Genomic DNA, 22,555 nt, shown 5'->3' on the forward strand with positions numbered 1-22,555 from the left:
TTTATTAACTTCTCTACGTAGCGGCTTCTGCAGCAGGAAATTCAAATTTTGTCCACGGCTTAATTACACGAACAACAGAGCTACGTTACAGTACATTATTTAAATTCATCGCTGTTATGTATCCTATTCAAGCAAGCTTTGAGACGGATCTAGATTTGCTATTATTATTATTTTTTTTTTCCAGTCACCATTTCTTACTTATTTATGCCACAAAGGATCATATCTTCAAAAATCTTACGTATTGTTTATGTATATTTGGATGGTTTTTCCATCTCACTATTTTACCTTTTTTTTTTTTTTTCGCTGTTTTCTTCCAATCAGACTGATCTTTAGAGCATTAATCCTCGCACCCTACGTGTGTCCTTTCTTCTTCTTCTCTGCTCGAAGCATTTAAATTTCGTCTTTGCTTTCCTTCCAAATCATATTCTCTTGCTTTAGCCACGCTCTACTGCTCTGCAAGTCATGACTTCGGAAAAAACACCTTATGCCGTGTCCCAAAAGGAAAGCTCTCCTTATGGAGGAGCTCCAGCCAAACGCGATAGTGGAGTGTTTTGGCAGGCAATTGCCAACTCCGGCCCAATATCTATTCTTTCATACTGTCTGTCTTCCATCCTTATGACAACAACGAATAAATATGTTGTCTCTGGCTATCACTTTAACCTGAACTTTGTTTTGTTGGCCGTCCAGTCCATTGTCTGCATTTTGGTCATTTCAACTCTTAAGTTCTTTGGGGTCATTACTTACAGGAAGTTTAACAAAAACGAGGCCAAAAAATGGTCTCCTATTGCCTTTTTGTTGGTCCTTATGATTTACACCTCATCAAAGGCTTTGAGATATTTGTCCATTCCAGTCTACACTATCTTCAAGAACTTAACCATCATCTTGATCGCTTATGGTGAGGTCATCTGGTTTGGAGGTGAGGTTACTCCAATGGCTTTAGGATCGTTCTTTTTGATGGTTTTTTCTTCTGTTGTTGCTTGCTTTGGTGACAAGAATTCTGAAGGAGCTCTGAACTTGAATATCGGTTACGTTTGGATGTTTACAAACTGTTTTGCATCCGCTTCATTTGTGTTATTCATGAGGAAGAGAATCAAGTTGACCAACTTTAAGGATTTTGATACCATGTACTATAACAACATATTGTCGATTCCTATTCTTTTGGTCGCTTCGATTCTTCTTGAGGACTGGTCTCCAGAGAACTTGAACAGAAACTTCCCTCCTGACAATCGTCTTGCTGTTATTTCTGCCATGATCTTCTCTGGTGCTTCTTCGGTTGGAATTTCTTATTGCTCTGGTTGGTGTATTAGAGTTACATCATCTACTACTTATTCTATGGTTGGTGCTCTCAACAAGCTTCCTATTGCATTGTCTGGTTTGATCTTTTTCGATGCTCCTATCAACTTCTTCTCTGTTTCATCCATTTTCATTGGTTTTGCTGCAGGTGTTCTCTACGCCGTTGCCAAGCAAAAGCAAAAGGAGGAGCAGCACAGGAAAGAGCAGTTGCCTAAATAAGCATGAACTACTTCTGATTCTCGTTTACTTTACGGCGTGTTTATATTTCTAAAATATGAAAAAGATCCCAACTGTTGGTTTGAGTTGTGTCTTTTTTTGCCTGCTCTTGGACTATGGCTCTCATTGACTCATCAGTATTCATACGTCATACATTATAATATATGTGTTTGATATTTTGCTTTTTAACTGTATTCTTCGTATATATGTGTGTGCTCTTACTCTTCTGCATTTGCATTCTTTTTCAACATCTAAAGTACACCGCTGTTTGGTAGAGCAGGTGGAGGCTATTCCTCCTCAAATTTAAAAATACTTGTTGTGTCTGATTTTCAAGCTGAAGTCAATAATCCCACAACCCTGATGAACAGAAGACGTGGAGTAAATATCGATATCATTGCATAGGTACTTTCCGATGTTTTCAAGCTTAAGCCCACCACTACATTCTAATAAAAAGTGGTTCGCAGGAAATAAATCTGTTTTCAACTGGCGTGCTGCTTTACGTAAAGCAGATGGGTTGAAATTGTCAAGCATTACAATATCGGCGCCAGCCTCGATTGCTTCCCTGGCCTCGGCTTCATTACGCACCTCCACCTCTATCTTAAGTGCAAATCCTCCGACACGTTTTGCCCTCTTGATTGCCTTTGTAATAGAGCCAGTGGCCCAGATATGGTTATCCTTGAGCATTATCATGGATGACAAATCGTATCGATGAGGATCAACACCACCGACCATCATCGAATACTTTTCCAAAAGACGTAATCCTGGGGTGGTTTTCCTTGTTCCTCCAATAATCCCTCTGTATCCAATATCTCGAGCCGCCTGGATTGTTTTATACGACTGTGTGGCAATTCCAGAACTTCTTGCCAAAATATTCAAAGCCAACCTTTCCGCCTGAAGGATGTTTTTAACAGGTCCTGTGACTTCAGCAACTTTTATCCTACCATTTTCAACTTCGGAAGCTTTAATAAAAGACCCCTCTTCATAAAACCATATAGCCTCCACTTTGCATTGCCTAAAAACTTCTTTGACAAAAGGGACACCACACAACACACCATCAGCTTTGCATAATAAATCCGCCTTTTGGATCCCTGATCCAACAACATATCCTCCATAGTCAAATGATGGAATGTCTTCCTGAAGCCAAGAAGTCACCTGACTTTTCCAACCAGAAGACTCCAGGAGAAGATCACTAAATTTCTCGGGTGTATTTTCTTTGTTGTCGGTCATGTTTCGTTGTCCGGCTGGTGGTAATATTCACAGAAAAAGAGACAAGTTATAAATTTTTCCCGTTGTGTTTAATTAACAAAATTGTGAGGAAGAAAAGTGAAAAGGAGGTATTAACTTTGAGGATTACCGTACCCAAGGATTCTCGAGAGGAAATGAAAAACTAAATTTGAAAATCCCTGCGAAAATCAAAGGGAAAAAAAGCGAAACTCAGAGCATCCAGCAATTCGTACCCAGAATTTTGCTCGATTATGATAGGTTTGCTTTTAATAATACATCCTCCCTTTCCCTTTATAATTTTCTAATTTACTAGAGTCTAGATGTGAATTGTTTCTAACAGACTTCGCTATTTATCGAATACAATTAGAAGAGTGAATTCGAATTTTCGAAGGCTTGAACATAATTGTCATTTAAATCCAAAACAGCAGGTTGAATTTTAAAGCATTCTTACTGCCTACCATGAAATTTCGTTAAGAGGAATGAAATTTTCAAGAAAAATGAGTATTTTTTATGCTAACAAGACACCCCGGGGTAAGGCCTACTGCAAACGAAGCATGTTGATTAAATGTGCGCAATGTGGATTATGCTACATAGATAGCAATACTATCGGGCAGAAACTACATGCTAGGTATCACAGAAACGCAATCAACGGAATACGCGTGGGAAGCCAAAGAGAATTAGAATCGTTTGGTAAGGTCATTGAAAAGTTCACAATAAAAGTAGGAAAGATGGGTTCTATAATTGAAGCCAATATCAATTCTAGGAAGGTACAAAAGTACTCGATGAGGTATTGCAAGCGGCAAATCTGGTACTCAACTCTCAAGATAATATGAAACGTTGGCATGGAAAGACAAAATTTAAGGGGAAAGTATTTGTTTGTATTTATAGGGCACGGATTATTGGTATATGCATTACAGAAACACCGCAAATTGGATACTGGATGATCCAAGGCTCACATATTCTAGTCCCAAATAAAAATCCGAAACTCGCTATTGGTATTGACCGAATTTTTGTGGTAAAAACATTTAGAAGACACGGCATTGCCACGAGATTACTTAATGCTGTGGCTAACCATAGCTTTTACAAGCTCAAGCTCAGACCATACCAGATTGGATGGAGTCAACCAAGCCATTTCGGGGAGTTTGTTGCTAGGAAATACAGTGGTGTTGTTCATCCTCGTTCAGGGAAGGTATTAATCCCAGTATATAAGCAAGAAGATGTGTAAAATCCTGGTGAAATTTCTTACGCGATCGCGTCACAGGATTTTTTTCCCTCTAAATAAAAATTAATTCGATCGGTCATATTTATTTCCTCTGTTTACCTCAAATAAGGAAAAAGTAATTTTATTTTTCTTTTTTTACCACAGATCTATTACAAAGTTAATATAAAACTCGAACCTTAGTCAAACCATAAAATACACTCCTAGTCGATCAATTGTGTGACCGTTTAGAATATCATAAATAGAGTGATTTCATTTCTAAAGCGATAGGGTAAACATCGCATTGTTCTTATTATGGAAAACAAAGTTTCACCCAAGTATCTTTATGATGCACTCACTTCGCATGATATTCTCAGGTCATTTGATCTGATAAGAACTTTCAAGGCTGAAGTTAAGTCGGGATTTGTTGACGTTGATTTGGCACAACAGTATTTTGACTCACTAATTATTGCATATAAGGAGCCGAAACTTTCTATCAGTTCTTTTTCGACCATCTGCCATTTGATAAAATTGGTGAGGATAAAGAAGCCCGTACTACTCTCAAGCCTCCATTCAATATTGATACCATTTCTTTTACAACGCTTAAAAGAATCAAGAACGTCTTTAAGAAGTGCATCTATGAAAGCTCTGGTGACCATATGGGAGGCGGCACCTAGAGAGTTTGAAAACGATTTGAAGACCATCGGTTTGAAAAGCAGGGATCCTTTGATTCGCAGAAGGTTGTTAGAGATGATTGAAGAGATTTCGAAAAACTCTCCAGGATTTACTCTTGAGTCCTTTCTTTTCTCGATTGTGGGCTGCTTGGTTGATGCTAATACTTATGTTGTTGAAGCAGCCTTTAACTTGTTGGTCTCATATCTTAACTCCCTATCCCCATCGAAAGCTAAATCGATGAGTACAGATCTTGTTGGGTTATTGAAGATAAATCATGTTGGTCATAGTCTTTCTATTCGCTTGTTATCGCAGTTAAATGAAGGTAGATCAGTTATCTCTCTGTACAAAAAGCAGATGTTTTCGTCATCTTTAAGTGGTTCTACTTTTAGAAAGCAACCCCTCGGATCCGTTTGTCACTCTACTTTGTCCAGTTCTGAATCATCTTCGATTACTTCTAGATCAAACTACAAAAATTCTATGTTTCCACCTAGTAAGTATTCTTTTGACGGGTTTCAAAACAGGGATAAGATTTTGCAGCTTCTTGTATCATTTCCGGAGTTTTTATCCATAGATAAGGTTCAATCGCTTGATATAACTGATGACGTGCAACTTCTAGATATTGCAGAAAAGATTAAGCCATTCTTTGAGGGTAAGGAGACGGAGAAAAATTGGACTCTAAGGATTAAAAGCATACACAGGTTGCAATCATTACTTAGAGGTAATGCAATTGTGGAATATAGGCAGTTATTGGCTAAGGTAGTGCATGATCTCTCAGGTTGTATTGCAAAGGCATCGCAATCATTACGGACTATTCTTTCCAGCTCCGGTTGCCAACTTTGTAAAGAGCTGGCTTTTGCACTTGGTCCAAAATTAGACAGCTCTACAATAGATGCATTTGTTACTCCACTATTAAAATTGTCATGCTCAAGGAAGACAATTACACACCGCAAAGCTAATTTGGCGATGATTTCCCTCGTTTTATTTACAAATTCGAGTAACAGAATGATGACACAAATATATTCTTCTTTCTTAGAAAAAAATGTTCAAGCAAGAGCATATGCATTGATATGGGCTGAGTTTTTTCTTTTAAGGCACGCTCCGAATTCAAGTGTTATGGATTCATCCTTGAATTATCTTAGTAGCATTATAGGAAAGGCGGTTTCTGATCCATCTCCGATGGTAAGACAAATTGCACGTCCCGCATTTTGGACTCTAAACGAATTTTTCCCTAAGGATGGAAGAATGATACTGTCAGCTCTTTCCCATTCAACTTTAAAAGCTTTGGATAAAAGTCGATACGCTGCTGTAAACATGATTCCTAGTGCTTTATCAGGTTGTGATACATCACATAGCCGTAAATCTTCTGATAGCAGAAGTTCAAGCAAGCCAGCAAGCTTTTCTGACCCTGAATCATCCTCATCACCATTAAACCCAGAAGTTGATGCTTCTGAGAGAAAGCCCTTGGTTACAACTATCTTGGCGGTGAGTGCATTAACTAAAAATGATGAGCCAAACGAAGTGCGTAGTGATAATTCATTAATAAAGAACGAAACATGCACAAAAAGACTGACAAAACAAAGCGAAAATCTCAAAGAAACTCTTGAAACTATTGAGGTCATGAAACCGCAAACTATAGGTAAAGCTCCACAGCTAGGTGAATATTCCGAAAGGGTCAAGAGAGAAAATGAAATCTATAATGGGTTACTATCGCAGGATTCAGCCGATCAGAAGGCTGCTTTTGATGAATTAATTAAGATGCAAAATAGTCATTTACCAGCAAAATTTGGATCGGCATTCAACGAGCTTAGTGTTAGAAATCCAGAGATAATGTACGCTGTATTTAGTGATGAAAAAGGCTTTCAATACTTGGTGAATTATCTTTCCACTAATAACATTGTTCGTATTTTTTGCTTCTATGTGATGAGTGAGAAATTTACGGTCAATGCAAGCATTTTATCAATGATTATTCGTGATGTCCCTATCGATGACTTATGCTTGGGACTAACTGAAATGATTAGCGCTTGCAATGATTCATCTAAAATTCAGGATTTGGCTCTATCATTTCAACTGGTAAAGCATAGAGATGAATTGCTTCGAGCCAGTTTTGAGCTAGCTGACTTTCTACTCTGCTCAAATAATGTTCATTTAGAGAGTTATCTGTTAAGTTCACTTTTTGACTCCCTCTTTCAGAGTTGGGAATTTTCAGATCATTCTGAAGATGGAAAGTATATAACCTTGCTGAAAGATGGTGCTGAAAAGAATATCACTCTTTTTAGAAAAAGAATTTCTTGCCTAAAGGATGTACAATTACAGTCAGAAATTATACATAAGCTAGCCCTTAAGGATGAAAGTGATCTTGAAAGTTCCGATGTAAATCTCGATTATTTACCAACCAACGAAGAGTTAGAGGATGCAGAAGAGCCAAATCTTGATGGTTTGACTATGGTTGTCCGTAAAGACGTTTCCGATAAATCGGTTCCGGTGGACAGTGACATGACAATGATTATGCCAACTTTCAAAAATCAGAATCCTGCAGAATTGTCAATGATTAAAGAGGAAAACACCAAGCAACATACAGCTATAAATAATGAAAACAATCCTATAAATCCATTTGTTGATGAAAGCGAGACTAATTCTGATGATAGTAAGCAGGTGGAGTCGTCCGAGATGAAAATTGACGACGTTTTTAATTCACCTGGCGCTGAAAGTACTTCAGAAGATATAAACAGTTCTATAAGTGAATTAAATGGAGAGAGTATGGATTTGGAGGAAGCAGAACCGTCTGTTCGGACCCCTACGACTGGTATGAAAAGGCTTTCCATAAATGATAGCAAAGAGGAAGATCGTAACTTCCCAAGCAAAGATACACCACTTCCGGATACTGATACTTCAATATCTCATAAATCGGACAAACATTCTGCACCATCTGCACCATCTGCATCACCTGCATCACCTGTTTTAAAAGACCAAGTGTCAGTCCCAGCTTCTATGGATCCATTGGCACCATTAACGAAACCAACAGACAATATTCAAATATATGAGGATAAAGCTGATTTTTTGGACTCTTTAAAGGAGGCACTAGACTCAAAAGCATGGCAAGATCTTGAAACTTATGAGTTGCATCGTGTAAGGCAAGGAGAAGTGAAAAATGAAAGTGATTTACTTACAAAACTTAAAGCGAAAACCATTACATATGAAGAGCTCATAGCAGTCATGTATCAGCTAGACCAAAGTCAATCAAATCCGGATACTCTAATAAATTATCTTCTAGATTTTTTAAGTCCAGAAACACCCATGAAGCAAATGCTTGTGGCGATTTATCTAATAGGGAAGTGTTTGCCTAAGATCAATAAAGAAAAGGACGAACCAATTACTCTGAGACTACTTGAATTGTGCGTTCCACTTGACAGTGACGTTTTTGATGAATTGTATTTTGCCTTGGAGGAGACAATGAAGAACATAGATGATTTGAAGTGTTTAGTCATGCTTCTTCAAAAGAAAGGGTTTAGGAGACTAACCGTGGCACAAAAGCAAATCTCTTTGCATGCGATATCAACGTGGTTGAGACCAAGCAATATTACATATGAGGATGTCTTTATGCTTGATTCTTGGCTATTCAAACTTCTAGATGATGAACATGTCATACTTCGAAAGCTGGCCGTCACTATATATGCCAAACTTTACAAGTTCATGGTGGATCATGTCAAGAGTAAAGAGGGTGATGAACTGATTGATAAAAGTATCTTTCAGAAAATGGATGGACCACAGATTGAATTAATTAAGTACTACGCGGCTAAAGTATAATTATATAATACGCTAGAAGGCAAATATGGCTACTGTGAATTAACAAGTAATGTATAGGTGTATCAATATGTGCATGAGTGTCAACTTAAGATAGAATAGAAGAGAAAAATGGGAAAGAGGCAAAGTAAAAAAGAATTTAACTCAGTAGAAGGGTTCACCTTCATCAACAAACAGTGGGTTAAACTCTTTATCACTTGGCATCTTGGAATCTAATGGTTTGTACAAGTAAAATGCTTTTAGTGCATTGACAAAGCTTCTAATTCTAGCTTCTTTCAATGATGAACCCTCACCGCCGGCAAGTAGGTTTTCTCCACTAAAGCAGCCTACAACAAATACTGCTCTGTTTGAAAGACGACCACTTTCACTCATCAGCCTCACAGTTAATGGCTCCATCCCCTTCACCCTTAAAAGTCTAGTCAAGAGTTTTCCTGGTTCTTTGAAATCAAACATCGAAGGTATATCAATCTTTCTAGATAGGATGTGTTTGTGTGTGAATTTCTTGGCTGCTTCTTCACCCTCATGAGCGTAAACGCCTGCAATTATAGCTCTCACTGCATTCGCAAACGCTGTACTGTCATCCAAAGTTGTTTCAGTCGGACATCCAAATTTAGTTATTCCTTTTTCCACCCGAGTAACACGCCTGTCGAATCTAAGTCTTCCAAACCTGAACAAAGATGGCTCGTCTGCCAAATACTTCTCAATATTTGATGTTCTGTCTTCTTCTATACCCCAGCTGTTCTTTGCAACATCCGCAAGTGAAAAATCGCCAATATAAGCATCCACCGCATTCTTTGTAATAGAAATTGGCAATCTAGGATAGTTTGTGATTAAATACTCTGTTGTATAGAAAGAAAGAAGATTCGCTCCAAATATAGCTAACTGTTTATTATCCGGGTACTGTTCACCTTCCTTCGGACAGGTCAAAGCACGCACAATAGTTGAATATTTATATGATGATGGTAACTGTAATCTGGCGTGAAGTGTAATAACAGCCGGTATCTTTTTGGCCTGTGCCTCAGAAATGTTTAATGAGATGTTATTTCTTTGGTATTTTTTGAAATCTAACTTATTCTCGGGCACTTTCAATTGTTTTTGATCAATAACTGTATTTTCAGACCTCTCATAAGAAAACTTAAATCTTCTTCTTTTCACTGGTGTGGACGTAAGCTGAGGTGGCTTTACAGGAGATGAAGAAAGAGCCCTCTTAAAGCATGTGAGTTGAACAGCACGACAACTTAGTCTGGAATTTCTCAACATTTATCGTGGTAATCGTAAATAAACAAATATGACTGTTAAATAGTGCCAAATGCAATTTAATAGAAAATGAGAGATCCACTCAATATATAAATACGTCTAGAATGAAAGATGATAATTGTTCAGAATGCAAAAGCATGAACAAAATAAATAATCTTCCTAGAATGTAATTTCTGTTAAAGTTAATGCCTAAGTAATTAAGCCCCTTCAATGAAAAGATGTGTAGTCGCTTATAAAATAAATGATTTTTTTGTCGTGATAAGAGCCTAAAGCTACCATCGCATAGAATTTGAGCTTTACCCTTAATTCTTTCTTTTCTGTCTTCCAACCCAATACGAAATTTTTCATCCCCCTCGCTTTTTGCTTTTCGGCACACTACAATAGCCCTTGGGAAAATAAGTTTACGTCCTTGCACCACTTTAAATTTGACCTTAGTTAGGAATGCCTTTAATCCTACGTAAGTGTAGTGCAGCGCAATATATTGGGTTTTCTTGGTATTATCCTGTTACATGAGTGCGTTTGGTAAATTGTTCTACAATGACTTGCAAATGTGTAAAAGCAGGTGATGTTCAATAAAGCCGCTAAAAAGATATCGGCTCATCATTTTGATTCCGGGAAACAAGAAATGAAAATAAAAAGTATGAAGTGTAACCGAGAAAAAAAGATTAATGAAATTAAATAAATAGAGAAAGCTCGCATCAATTTCTCAAGAGAAGATAATAATTGTGTTCACGATAAAGTATAGCATTATTATCTACTTTTGCATTTGTTTTAATAGACCACCTTTATTAACATCTCCCATATACATCATTAAGGTATATTGTTTGCAAGAATGGTAAGCATTTGACATAACTAACGGGCTCTCATAATAAGGATGAGTTTAAGATTTATACTAACAAATTTATTAATCTATTAGGCTGGACATATGTTTATACCAAGTTGGCTTCGAGCTCCATCAGGAGGTTGGTTCCATACACCGAAAAATGCTAATATAAATGGTGTTGTTGTTTTAACTGGATACTTTGCTTTATTGTATGTGTTATATCTTCAAGGTGAAAGGAATACAGTTAATCCACAAAAGACATACAGTTTAGAAACAGTGAAGAGGTGGAATGCCGCGGCTGCTAAAAAGCCTGAAAGCGATTAGGCAACAATTGAACGGCAATTGCAAGGGATATTCTTACACATTTATTTATTCGCATTATTCATTCTTGATGCCCAAGTATTTCATTAAATGAGTCAAAGCTCATTACATGTCTATTTATTCATATTATCAACATGATTGTTTTAATGAACGGAAATAAAAAATTACACATTATATTGGTATTAGTTATGTTGCCGGACGTAATGCACAATAGAAAGTATACAAGTAGAAAATCTAAATTTAACGATCTAATTTAATATAAGTATATGCGCACATCTTTGTTGCCATCGATAATCTTCCTAAGTGTTCTAATTGTATCCGGTGTGTCCCACAAGTTTTGCAGCTTAGAATCCAGGTAGCAGTCACAAATCACGGCTTTGATCTCTGTTCCTTTTAAAGGTGACTTCTCAACTTCAAGAATTCTTTTGATTCTACCTGGGGTACCTGCAAGAATTCGACACCTGCTTGATTTTAGATTTTTGATATCATCTTTAAGTCTGTTTTTCGAGATAAGTTTCATAGATCCAGCCTCCATAGATCGTGTTGCACGGTGAACATCGCACGCTCTAATTGCAGACATAGATATAACCAATGCATAGCAGTGCTCGTGCCTTGCCGGTTTCCCCTTTTTTTCTTCTGGTTTCACGTCCTTTTTGCCAGCCTTCTTAGCTTCAGCCCGAAGTCTTTTTGGTGATTTCGATAAGACATCATTTTCGATGAAATTTTCCAAAAAGCTAGGTAAATTTTTCAAAGTTCTCTCCTCCTTCCAGTCACCGGTGTAGGCTATGTTACTTTTGCTGATATATAAATCACTGAGTTCCAATGCTGATAATTTTTTGTTTTGTCTCTTCACCTTTTGTGCTAATTTTTCGGCAATGATGTCAGCTGTTTGAGTTGCTATATTCTTCTTTTCTGCCGTGTCGTATTCCAACTTTCTTTTCTTCTTTTCCTTAAGCTTTTCCTTGTCAGTGTTCTTCCTCTTATTACTTTTGGACTTTTTTTCTTCCTCTTCCTGCTCAGTTTTCTGTTCGTTATCACTCTGATCTTCATTTTCCTTAGGAACACTCACACCTTCATCCTCAGATGCCTCAAACTTATAATCCAAGCCGTCGTTAAGATCGTCTTCACCAGTCATTCTATGATGATAATATTGGTCGCTTTAATGCCGAATCCCAATGTAGAGGAGCTTCTTTCGAATGCACAGTTTAATATGGATGCATCTTAAAGAAATCTTGAGTTGAAAACTTTCCAGGTAAAAAAAATTTAAGCTGATCGAATTTTTTTTCCCTTATTTTTTATTTGTTTTGGAATTTCTATTGTTCGAAATACGCGAATGTTAGGGGACGACTAGTTGAAGAAAATACGCAGCCGTCCACACGTACTAGAATAAAGAATATCCTAGAGTAAACATTAATTGGAATAAGTAAGATTGATATATTTACATGATCTCCGATCTTCTATTCAACTACCAAATTCAAAATCAAGTTGTGACATATTCTATTGTTTTCTTTTCCTAGGTTCAGCATTATTTTTCTTTTAAACAACATACAAATTAATTTCCCATTTTAAAAGCTATCATCTGTGTTGTATCACGTTCATCAATGTGGAATGAGTTTGGAAATTTTTACACTAGGAATTGAAGTATACATGAATTTATTATGAGCTATCCTTTTCTGCCATCAAAAAAAGAAAAAAATGGTAATGATGGTGATGATGAAAGAGGTAATATCACAACAGAAGAAGTTGATGAGGGATCTTCCATTTTGCGATCACCTTCGGACAAAGACGACGATGATGATGACAGCTACAAACTAGCAGATATTTATACAAGTCGGCGATCATCTTTAAGAACCCCCAAGAAGCAAGAGATCGATGTGATACCGAGTAAGCATGTCATTCAAAAGACTCAATTGCCTGCATTACAAATATCTCAAAACAAAATAGATGATAATAACCATAGTGATGATCAAAATAGCAATGAGACCGAAAATAATAGCGATGACTCCAGCAGACCTAATACACCTATTTCTAAAAATATTTCAACAACAAATACTCCAGATGCAAATATGCAAAATCAAATTGTACGCACACCGTCAAGGAGAAGTTCTACGTCTAATTCTAAGACTTCGACACCTGGAAGATCAAACTCAAGAGGATCGACACCCAGAAAACCAACAACACCATTAATTCTTGAGGCCATGGAGGATGCTGCTACTCCCAGAAGAAATCGACTTCTTTTAACTCCAACAAGAAATAAGTCGAGAAGTCGGTATTCTCCTAAGGATGATTTGATGATGCTCGGTAAGCTTTTGTTCGCTGAAAAAGCAGATAAACCGCATAAAAAAAGAAAATTGGACTCTCCTAAAACTAGAGATGTTTTACCAGACGAACCCTTGAATAAGCTTTACAACTTTGTGACCTCTAATAAGGAAACTACTGAGCAAGAATTACAGAGTAAGGCAGAAAAAGAGAATGAATACTTGGAGAATGAAAATAATGTTGACATCACTACCACATCTACAGAAAATGCAAAAAGTTCGCAAAGAAACGCTGCAGATATCTTACGAGAGAGAGATAAGATATTGGAATCAAGCATTAGTATTGAAGAGCACAATGATTTTAATGATGGTGTTTTGAATGAAATAAATACGAACGACAATTCAGAGGTATCGGATTTATCTGAGCTGGATTCAGACCATTCTGTATCTCCTTCAAAGTCGATTGTATCAAGTAGATTATCGATCGCAACATCGATCGCAAATGATTCGAATGTTGCTATTCCAGAAGCTATTATAAGAGAGGAGGGAGCTTATGGGAGAGATCTCAGTGATGATCAAGAGGTCGAAAATGATGGTCACACATCTCTGTCGGACTTTTCATTTGGTAATGATGATGTTGGCTTTGATATTGACTCCTCAAGTAGAAATGATATTGACGATGACGCTGTCGACTTCGATCCGGATCTCTCACTTTTGAATGATGTGAGAATTGAGAGGCCAGAGCGTTTATCATTTATTCCAATCAAGAGAAGTGAAGGTTCCGTTAAAAATAGTCAAGAAAATATGGAAAAAGTTACTGTGAATTCTATCGGAGCACCAATAATAAAGAATATTTGCAAAGTTCTGTTACCGACGATCGCATCCAAAAAGCTCAAATCGCGAAAGACGTTGGATGTTCTTGATAAAATCAGTCGGGAGTTCTTTGAGCAAGAGATTGATGATTTGGAAGCTTATGCAAAGCATGATAAACGGAAAAGGATAACAGCAGAAGACGTCAAGTTGTTGATGCATAGATCTAACTTAACTGTTACAACAGATTTAATGGATCTTCAGTCAAATTCGGTTGAAAGTGAAATTCTTCGGCTTGGGTCGCAGGCGTATGATATGGAGGATTTTCGAGTGCTAGAGAGAATACTATTCTCGAAGCAGATAAGTAAAGTCAGCAGAGAGAGAAAGAAAAGGGAAAGAAAGCTCAGAGAAGAGCAGCGGAAGAAAGAATATCATGTCAACAAAGATAATAATAATTCAATTCATGCTGCTGATAGCGGTGAAGATGTTGCTGATGAAGGAACGTGGGTGGAAAATGCAAACTTAAATAATGAAATAAGGACCCAAGATCTTGATAATTTAAAGAGCTCCATCGATATTGAAATAGGTGGAGATTTCATCGATTATGAGGGTATGCCAGAGATTCCCTTAGCGGAGGATGAGGATGAGGAAGAATAAATCTGTGATCTTCCTTTGTACAATTTTATATAATGTATATTAGTGTGAATATCGGTATCATCTATTACACAGATTGGTAGTGCAGATCGTAAAACGAGGTTGAAAAAAAAAAAAAAAAGTTGGTCGAATAAGTTATCTCCTTATCCTATCTTCGTTTTTAAAGCGTGTGGCTCAGATCTTGCGTCTTTAGATGTGCATAAAATTTTACAAAGATAGGGACAACCCATTTAAGTATATAGGTAACTTTAATCACCAATAGTTATATTATCATTCAACGGCAAGAAAATATGTTTAGCACAATTGCAAAGAAGAATTTGAGGAGTCTTTTGCATACTCTTGAACAGAGAAGAAATATCATTCTAACTAGAGATATAGAGGAACAACTCAGCAGCAAGCCTATGAAACCCGTTATTGTCGTCGGAGGAGGGCATGCAGGTGTGGAAGCTGCTACAGGAAGTGCTCGTTCTGGTGCCCAGACCACAATTATTACGCCTGATATTTACAAAATCGGAGTAACATCTTGCAACCCAGCTTTTGGGAGGCATCGGAAAAGGTACATTGCTTAAGGAAATAGATGCTTTGGACGGTTCCGCACCACGGATCGTTGACAAGGCTGGTATCCAGTTTAAGGTCTTAAATAGATCACGTGGTGCAGCTGTGTGGGGCCACCGAGCACAGATAGATAGAGAGCTATACAGATGTGAAATGGAAGATTATGTAGCCAATTACCCAAACTTGGAAGTGTATGAAGGGAAGATTGAAGATTTGATCATCGAAGAATTTGACAAATGTGATTCAAATGGACGTTCTTATGGCAAAGTAAGAGGTGTGATCTTGGGAAATGGTGAGATGTTAAGGTGTGAGAAAGTGGTGATTACCACAGGAACATTTTTGGGTGCTGAAATTCACATCGGGCTGAAAGCTTGGCCTGCCGGACGAATAGGTGAGTGTGCATCATACGGATTGAGTGATACATTCAAGCGCATCCATTTCCGTATGGGAAGGCTTAAAACAGGAACTCCACCTAGGCTTTCTGGTAGAACCATAGATTACACTAAGGTAAAGAAGGAATATGGAGATATGCCGCCTGAACCAATGAGTTTTATACATGATTCTCCGTCTATCAAAGCAGACGATCAGATTCTGTGCTATTCCACGCACACAACAGAGCCTTTGAGGAATTTGGTTCTTGCGAACTTAGACAAGTCCATACACATTAAACAGGATGTTAAGGGACCCCGTTACTGTCCATCACTTGAGTCAAAATTGATACGTTTCAAAGATAAAAAGGAGCACAGAGTTTGGCTGGAGCCTGAGGGATTTCACACAGATGTAATGTATCCGAATGGAATTTCTAACACGATGCCTGAAGATATCCAGGATAAGCTGCTTAGGATGATCATTGGTTTAGAACGTGTCAAAATGCTTCAACCGGCATATGGTGTTGAATATGATTACATAGATCCTAGGGAACTTCGCCGAACATTGGAGACGAAGCTAGTAGATGGATTGTTTTTAGCAGGACAAATAAACGGAACAACTGGTTATGAAGAAGCAGCTGCACAGGGAATAGTTGCTGGAATTAATGCTGGCCTCTCCTCTTTAAATAAAGAGCAGCTCAAATTGGACAGAGCGGACGGATATATTGGAGTTTTGATCGATGACTTGGTCACCAAGGGTGTTACTGAACCTTATAGAATGTTCACCTCGAGATCAGAATTTCGTGTCAGTGCACGTTCTGATAATGCGGATAGACGTCTCACCGAATTGGGAAGAAAGCTTGGATGCATTCGGGATGAGAGATGGGATTCATACTCCACTGACAAGAGATTGTATGATGAAGCCATGAGCAAGTTGAGCTCATTCGTGTTAAGTACTAATAAATGGGGACGCCAATTGACGACGATTAACATCTCTGATGATTCCACTAAACAGTCGGCATTCGAAATTTTAAGATATCCTCATGTTGTTTTGGATGATGTTCTAAGAATTGTGGAAGATCCATTTTTGACAAGCTTACCCCGAAGGATTAAGGTCGCTATAAAGGTTGAAGGTAATTATCAAGGTTATATGAGCAAGGAGAGGGCGTATATCAGAGCATTTAGATCCGATGAGAAATTACCATTACCAATCGACTTTGATTATTCCTCTATTTCAAGTTTGTCATCCGAGGTGATTGAATTATTAAATGAGGTGAAACCGGAAACAATTGGACAAGCTCGTAGAATTCAAGGTGTTACACCTGTAGCAATATTCGAACTTTACCGTGTGAGTAAGCATGGATGGAGTGCGGAAGAAGCAGATGATGAATTTCCTGAATGATGCACAACCTCTGCCCTGTGTACTTTCTTTATTTATTCACGTGTATATATGTTTAGCCCAAAAAATCTTGCACAGTTTTATTTACCAGACAGTAGACTACGTTTGGATGTTTAAGTTTAATCAATAAATATATGAATTTGGTAAATCGCACATTTTAAATAAATAATTGGCAATGGTGATTGCCTTGCAGTTTTCATCACTAGCATCTAATCACCGTGTTATTATTGCCATATCTACGCATCCATCTAGCGTAACTAAACACCACACCAAAGAAACAGAAATAAGCAAAACGATACATTATTTCTCAGATAAGTCTCTTCAATGTTATATCGGCCGTTTTTCTAATGCACTTCAAGTAACACCTTACTGTTTACTTTTCAAGGCCAACTCCTGCCGTTTTATTTCATCTATCCTTTGGAATGCAGATCTTTGTGAATCACTTGTTGGGAATTCAAGAAGATTGTTTCTCCATTTATTGAAAGATTTCCGCACACCAAGGTCAAAGTTTCTGTCTATCTCCCAAAAGGCCCATCCTCCAACTAATGCAGTTGCTGCAACCGGTTGCCTGATGAAAAAGAATAAAAGAACTGCTGGTCTAAATGCAGATGCGTATGCCATTTCTTATTGTCAATAATCAAAGATGATTTTTTTTGAGAAAGTTAAGAAGGCTATCGGCAAACCGAAACTTACGAAAATGAATGTTGAAGTTACAAACCGAAGAATAAGATTAAGCTCAGAGGAAAAGCTGAGGAAGAAAAAATAAAAGGTTATGTTGTTTCCGCATATAAACATAATTTGTTGATTTAATTTATGTTTATGCATATTTAATGCGATTCCGAATTTGAATTTCCGGACATACCGCTCTTCTTCAGTGGCTTTATATGGACAGCCTTTATCTTTAATGGTGCTTCATCTTTAATGGTGTCTTCGTCATTTCTATAGGACATGTCAGAAATGTTTCCTTCAATTCTCGCTGAGTTATGTGTCGAATGGAGTTTGTTATGGCATTTTCTATTACTATGTTCCGTAACTCCGATAGACTGAATAAATTTCTTGAATCGGGCTTGCATTTGAATACTCCCATTTTCATCTAATTTTCTTGGATACAAACTCTACATAATGATACAGTTAATGATTTTTCATAGATGATTGAAAATTACGTTATCTTTTTCGACATGAAATAGTAGTCAATTCTGAGAAGATCATCATCATATTACCCAGTCCTTTTTTTCAGTAGTTCAGTTTTTCCTACATTGTCTTTTTTTTTTCTCTCTCTCTTTTAAGCGTAAGTATCTCCTATTATAGTTTGATTCAAAAAGGCTATGGCGTTTTGATTTCGATATACTAATTAATCAATTACCAGATCATTTAATATTGAACATCTCTCTAAATATATTATACCCATCTCTCTCCCTGCATAAGCTCTAAGCAAATAAGTGGTGTAGGTTAGTATCTCACCGTTTATTTTTCTGCTTTCATCTCTTCGTGCAAAGCCTATATTTATTGACAATGTCCGGCACATTTCCAAACACATTAACTCCCCAGCAGCTTGATGAATATCAACAACAGCTACGACAGCTTCAATTACAACAGCAACAGTCGCAGCAGCGGACAAACGAGCAGCTTCAACAAGCACAAAATACACAAAATATACAAGTGCCACAAAATGTGCAGGTACAGCAACAAGCCCAACAAGCCCAGCAGACACAACAGGCACAACAGGTACATTACCAAACATATTACCAACAACATGTTCCCGCCGGTTATGCTGGTGCTGGTCAGATTAGCAATGTTGTTTCAGGTCCTTTAGCCGGTCCCAATATTCCGCCAGTTGTTGATCCTAGTAAAAATTCTGGAAACGTTATTACGCAGAATCAGCAGATACCGGCGGCTCAGCAACATCCTGCAGCACCTGTGGCACAAGAGCAACCTTATTATGTCAATGCAAAGCAGTACCATCGAATACTTAAAAGAAGAATAGCACGTGCAAAATTGGAAGAGAGTCTCAAAATACAGAAGAGAAGAAAGCCATATCTTCATGAGTCCCGACATAAACACGCTATGAGAAGGCCTCGTGGACAAGGGGGAAGGTTTCTTACTGCTGCTGAAATTGCAGAACTTGAAAGGAAGAAACAGATTAAAGCTTTGGAAACCAAGAAGGGCTCAAGCGAAAAAGAAGCTAGTGTCAAGCATGATCATTCCCAGAAAGCAGGTTCCGAAGATAGCTCGTCACCCTCCAGAATAGATGAGCATGCATCTCCTGTCAAATAAAGTTTAGAGAAAAGGCACGGTGATCATATTTAATACCAGTCTGGCCAGTTTTATCACAGCATACTCCCGCTAGTGTTATTATTTAATTACGTGCTCCTCAGCTCTGATCCATCCTACTTCTTTCATATTCCTGTACTTTAGACCCGGAGTCAGTCGAAGAGCTGTTCTGTTTCATATGTTCCTTCTTCCCTCTATGTACCTTACCGTTCCGTAATAGAAACAAATGTCGAAAAGATCTTTTATTCTTTGTTTCCAAATTGTAAAGTTATATATGATTTCAAAGTTTATATATACTAATATTTCACTCTCTTTCAATTTTCTATTAATGAATGTATGATAACTTCTTCAATGCCTCATTCAACTCTGGATCTCCAATACTGCTCAATGCCGAAATTAAATTTTGAAAGCCGTTCATCGCACCCAATTTAGCTTTAACATACTGAGTAATCATATCACGGTTCTTTATGTTACTTATTGGATCAACAGTATTCGATCTGATTATATTGAGCTCATTGTAGCTGGAGCCAAAAGTCATCTCATCATTATCTAAATTCTGCAATATTTCCAGACTTTCATCCATATTCTTATAATTTTTAATCGAATCTGAAACAAGTAATTTGAACACCTCAGCAATCGTTCTTAATGACCGTTCCTTGCCAACAGACTCGAAATTTTCAACAACAACATTTGTGAGGCCGACCATTAAAATCTTTTTATCCACCAAGTTATTAAATGTATTGATGCGAGGAATGATGAAGTGGTCGGCTATCTGTCCGAACAATCCATTTTGAACATTGTCCACAAATTTAATGGTAAATTGTGAATTAAGACCATTTACGTCAATGACCTGAGAATCAGACACTGGAAGGCATGAGATCCAGCATAAGAAAATGATAAACTGTTTGACAAACTTTTCTGTTTTATAGCTTTGAAGGCGGGTCATGATAATAACACATATCTCCTTCAGATAATTCTGAGTATACTGAAGATTTATAGAGGTTAAAATTGTTTCCAAAATATGGAATCCCAAATTGTCGTTAACCTTCGATGAAATGAGTTTTTGAAATACTCCTAAGATCGGCTTCAGTTGCTCGGCATTGGAAAATGATGAGGGTGATGAGCTAACAATAGCGGAAATCAATCTAGAAATGGCTGGAATGTTACCTTTATATTCCCAAACAGCAGGTGAGCATAATGGCTTTATAATCTGATGGTATTCCTCTGGTATTGGTTTTCCCTTTGGGAACACCTCTAAACAGTAAGCTAGTATCTGGAACACATATGGAACAAACTCCTGAACCTCCTGATTAAGTAGACCAAAGAGTGTTGGTTTGATGATTGTTAAATACTGTTCGATGGAAGATGAGTAATCCGTAAGTATAACACATATCGATTCAAATGTATAATGAGAAAACTTTGGATTTGAAGGATTCTTGCTGATAATTTGCACGATTTTTAGAAGTTGTTGCAAGACATCATTTGGATCCTGTAGGGATGTTCTAGTTGTCAATAGAACTCTCATGACGCATTTCATCAAAAATTCATTTTCAGACAATTTCTCGGGCGTAGAACCATTTTTAAGCATCAATCCAAACAAGTTTGTAAGCAGCTCCTTGACAACAGATGGGTTAATGTCATTCTGATCAAATAAAAGTTTTTGATGTTCAGTTGGGTCTCTCAAAGAGAGAATTTTTTCAATTGTAACCGCAGCGTATGTGTAAACAACATAATTGTTATCCTGAAAGTGGGCAGAAAGTAATGGAAAAGCTTCACTTAATTGCCGCTTTGTCAATTGCTTCCTAAAAGTGAATATGTATTTGATAGCATCCACCTTTAATATAGGGTAAGCATCGCTTGAAACAAGGTCTGGTGCAACATAGCTGGTGAAAAATGCAATGACATCTACCAAAAGATTTGTTACCGTGACACCAGCATTAGTCAACGATCCTTTTGCAGCAATCGCGCTGAATAAGTATATTGCAATATCCTTTGATTTCCAATTAGAGTGATCAGCCTGAAAATTACTCAGATAACTATTCACGTAGCTTAGTATAACTTCGGTAACAACCTTCTCGTTTGTCTCCTTCAATGCTCTCAAAAACTCGGTGGCAGCACGCCTTCTCGTATCTGAATCTGATCCTTCAAGATCCCTCCTAATATATTCAATCGGATCATCCTCAAACATTTCCTCGTCCGACTCTCTAAGTGTGATGTTTGGAAGGATAATTTTCTCTGTAATCTGCTTCAGAGCCTCTTCGTTATTAAGTGTAGGAGCATAAGTTGGGGCTGCAGCAATGGCAGTTAAAAATTGAAGGGCCCTTGATGCCAATATATCATACTTTGGCTGCATGGTAATATTCTTCAATAAATCCCAGACAGTCTGAATAAAGTCGGGAATGAATGAATGAAACTCTTCTTCATATCTAGTAGTATACAACTGAATAAGTTCGCATATACTTATTTTAACTTGGGTAGTGAGATCCACTTCTTCATCTTCCGATGGATCCTCCAGAAGTGTGTTGTGATACTTTAAATATTTATGAACAACGGTCATCCCATCCTTTAGGTGATCCTCAAAAAATTCAGGGATATCCTGGCAGTTTAAATCATAATATATCTTAATTAGGAGTAACATGTTCTCCAAAAGCAATGATAAGTTTTCCTTTGGTCCAGATTCTGCTTGGTCAATAAGCTGGTTGACGCAAAGAAGCAAATCCAAGAATGGCTTGGCAAATTTCTCCAATACAAACTTGATCTCAAGGAACAATTCATCAGACCTGAACAATGGTCTCCAACGTTTGAAAATGGAATGGGCAATTTTCAAAATACCCTTATCAGTGACCATATCGTTCGGACCCAACTTCTGTACAAGTTCATCTAATAATTCAGGCCACATTTGTGGAAATTCTGACTCCGCAATGATGGAAATAGACTCACCTATCTGCACCTGAAGATGATCAGGCAAATGAATCAATAAGTTTACTATCTCTCGTTTAATTGCAGCCACATCCTCATCGTGAAGATGATAATGACCATCTTCATCAATCCATTTCCTCTTGACCAAATTTTTAAAGTACAAAGCGCCGGCAAGACGAATACCCATGTCCATCTTATCAGAAGAAACAATATTAAGCAACGTCAATGGGAAGCCTTGATGAGCATCGAGACTTCTAAGTCCATTTTCAGATTCCTTAGCTGTTGACGGTTGAAGGGACTTCGCAAGAAGTTGTACCACTGTATTGGTGTCAGACATAATTCAGTGTACTATGCTTGATTTCTCCGTGAAAATAAAGACTACAAGTAAAGGAATATGCCTTCACAATCGAAGAGAAGAACACGCGAGATCTATTTACTTTTAGATCATTTTTCGGTAATTTTCACTGTGTGCAAATTTAAAGGGGAGGTACGGATGGAAAAAAAATTTTAAAT

General features: G+C 37.5%; 10 protein-coding genes across 10 annotated transcripts; 5 read left to right on the forward strand and 5 right to left on the reverse strand.

The window, feature by feature from the left end:
• Nucleotides 1-462: 462 nt before the first annotated feature.
• On the forward strand, nt 463-1,512 carry VRG4 (GDP-mannose transporter into the lumen of the Golgi; the record flags this gene model as incomplete). The annotated part of the gene is made up of 1 exon (XM_041280728.1): nt 463-1,512. The coding sequence occupies one exon, from the start codon at nt 463-465 to the stop codon at nt 1,510-1,512; it is 1,050 nt and encodes a 349-aa protein (XP_041138519.1).
• Nucleotides 1,513-1,812: 300 nt separating this feature from the next.
• BNA6 (nicotinate-nucleotide diphosphorylase (carboxylating)) lies at nt 1,813-2,736 on the reverse strand (the record flags this gene model as incomplete). The annotated part of the gene is made up of 1 exon (XM_041280729.1): nt 1,813-2,736. One exon carries the CDS (start codon nt 2,734-2,736, stop codon nt 1,813-1,815), a length of 924 nt encoding a protein of 307 aa, XP_041138520.1.
• Nucleotides 2,737-3,230: 494 nt separating this feature from the next.
• Nucleotides 3,231-8,410, forward strand: BRETT_002192 (uncharacterized protein; the record flags this gene model as incomplete). Its single annotated transcript, XM_041280730.1, has 3 exons — nt 3,231-3,452; nt 3,497-3,922; nt 4,271-8,410. The coding sequence occupies 3 exons, from the start codon at nt 3,231-3,233 to the stop codon at nt 8,408-8,410; spliced, it is 4,788 nt and encodes a 1,595-aa protein (XP_041138521.1).
• Nucleotides 8,411-8,551: 141 nt separating this feature from the next.
• On the reverse strand, nt 8,552-9,667 carry BRETT_002193 (uncharacterized protein; the record flags this gene model as incomplete). Its single annotated transcript, XM_041280731.1, has 1 exon — nt 8,552-9,667. The coding sequence occupies one exon, from the start codon at nt 9,665-9,667 to the stop codon at nt 8,552-8,554; it is 1,116 nt and encodes a 371-aa protein (XP_041138522.1).
• Nucleotides 9,668-11,061: 1,394 nt separating this feature from the next.
• On the reverse strand, nt 11,062-11,943 carry BRETT_002194 (uncharacterized protein; the record flags this gene model as incomplete). Its single annotated transcript, XM_041280732.1, has 1 exon — nt 11,062-11,943. One exon carries the CDS (start codon nt 11,941-11,943, stop codon nt 11,062-11,064), a length of 882 nt encoding a protein of 293 aa, XP_041138523.1.
• Nucleotides 11,944-12,466: 523 nt separating this feature from the next.
• On the forward strand, nt 12,467-14,533 carry BRETT_002195 (uncharacterized protein; the record flags this gene model as incomplete). Its single annotated transcript, XM_041280733.1, has 1 exon — nt 12,467-14,533. One exon carries the CDS (start codon nt 12,467-12,469, stop codon nt 14,531-14,533), a length of 2,067 nt encoding a protein of 688 aa, XP_041138524.1.
• A 287-nt stretch (nt 14,534-14,820) lies between these two features.
• Nucleotides 14,821-16,855, forward strand: BRETT_002196 (uncharacterized protein; the record flags this gene model as incomplete). The annotated part of the gene is made up of 2 exons (XM_041280734.1): nt 14,821-15,001; nt 15,075-16,855. The coding sequence occupies 2 exons, from the start codon at nt 14,821-14,823 to the stop codon at nt 16,853-16,855; spliced, it is 1,962 nt and encodes a 653-aa protein (XP_041138525.1).
• Nucleotides 16,856-17,218: 363 nt separating this feature from the next.
• BRETT_002197 (uncharacterized protein) lies at nt 17,219-17,802 on the reverse strand (the record flags this gene model as incomplete). Its single annotated transcript, XM_041280735.1, has 2 exons — nt 17,219-17,475; nt 17,715-17,802. The coding sequence occupies 2 exons, from the start codon at nt 17,800-17,802 to the stop codon at nt 17,219-17,221; spliced, it is 345 nt and encodes a 114-aa protein (XP_041138526.1).
• Nucleotides 17,803-18,364: 562 nt separating this feature from the next.
• Nucleotides 18,365-19,126, forward strand: BRETT_002198 (uncharacterized protein; the record flags this gene model as incomplete). The annotated part of the gene is made up of 1 exon (XM_041280736.1): nt 18,365-19,126. The coding sequence occupies one exon, from the start codon at nt 18,365-18,367 to the stop codon at nt 19,124-19,126; it is 762 nt and encodes a 253-aa protein (XP_041138527.1).
• Nucleotides 19,127-19,448: 322 nt separating this feature from the next.
• On the reverse strand, nt 19,449-22,379 carry BRETT_002199 (uncharacterized protein; the record flags this gene model as incomplete). Its single annotated transcript, XM_041280737.1, has 1 exon — nt 19,449-22,379. The coding sequence occupies one exon, from the start codon at nt 22,377-22,379 to the stop codon at nt 19,449-19,451; it is 2,931 nt and encodes a 976-aa protein (XP_041138528.1).
• Nucleotides 22,380-22,555: the final 176 nt, after the last annotated feature.

The sequence above is a fragment of the Brettanomyces bruxellensis genome, chromosome 9, assembly GCF_011074885.1.
Source record: "Brettanomyces bruxellensis chromosome 9, complete sequence".
Lineage (NCBI taxonomy): Eukaryota > Fungi > Ascomycota > Pichiomycetes > Pichiales > Pichiaceae > Brettanomyces > Brettanomyces bruxellensis.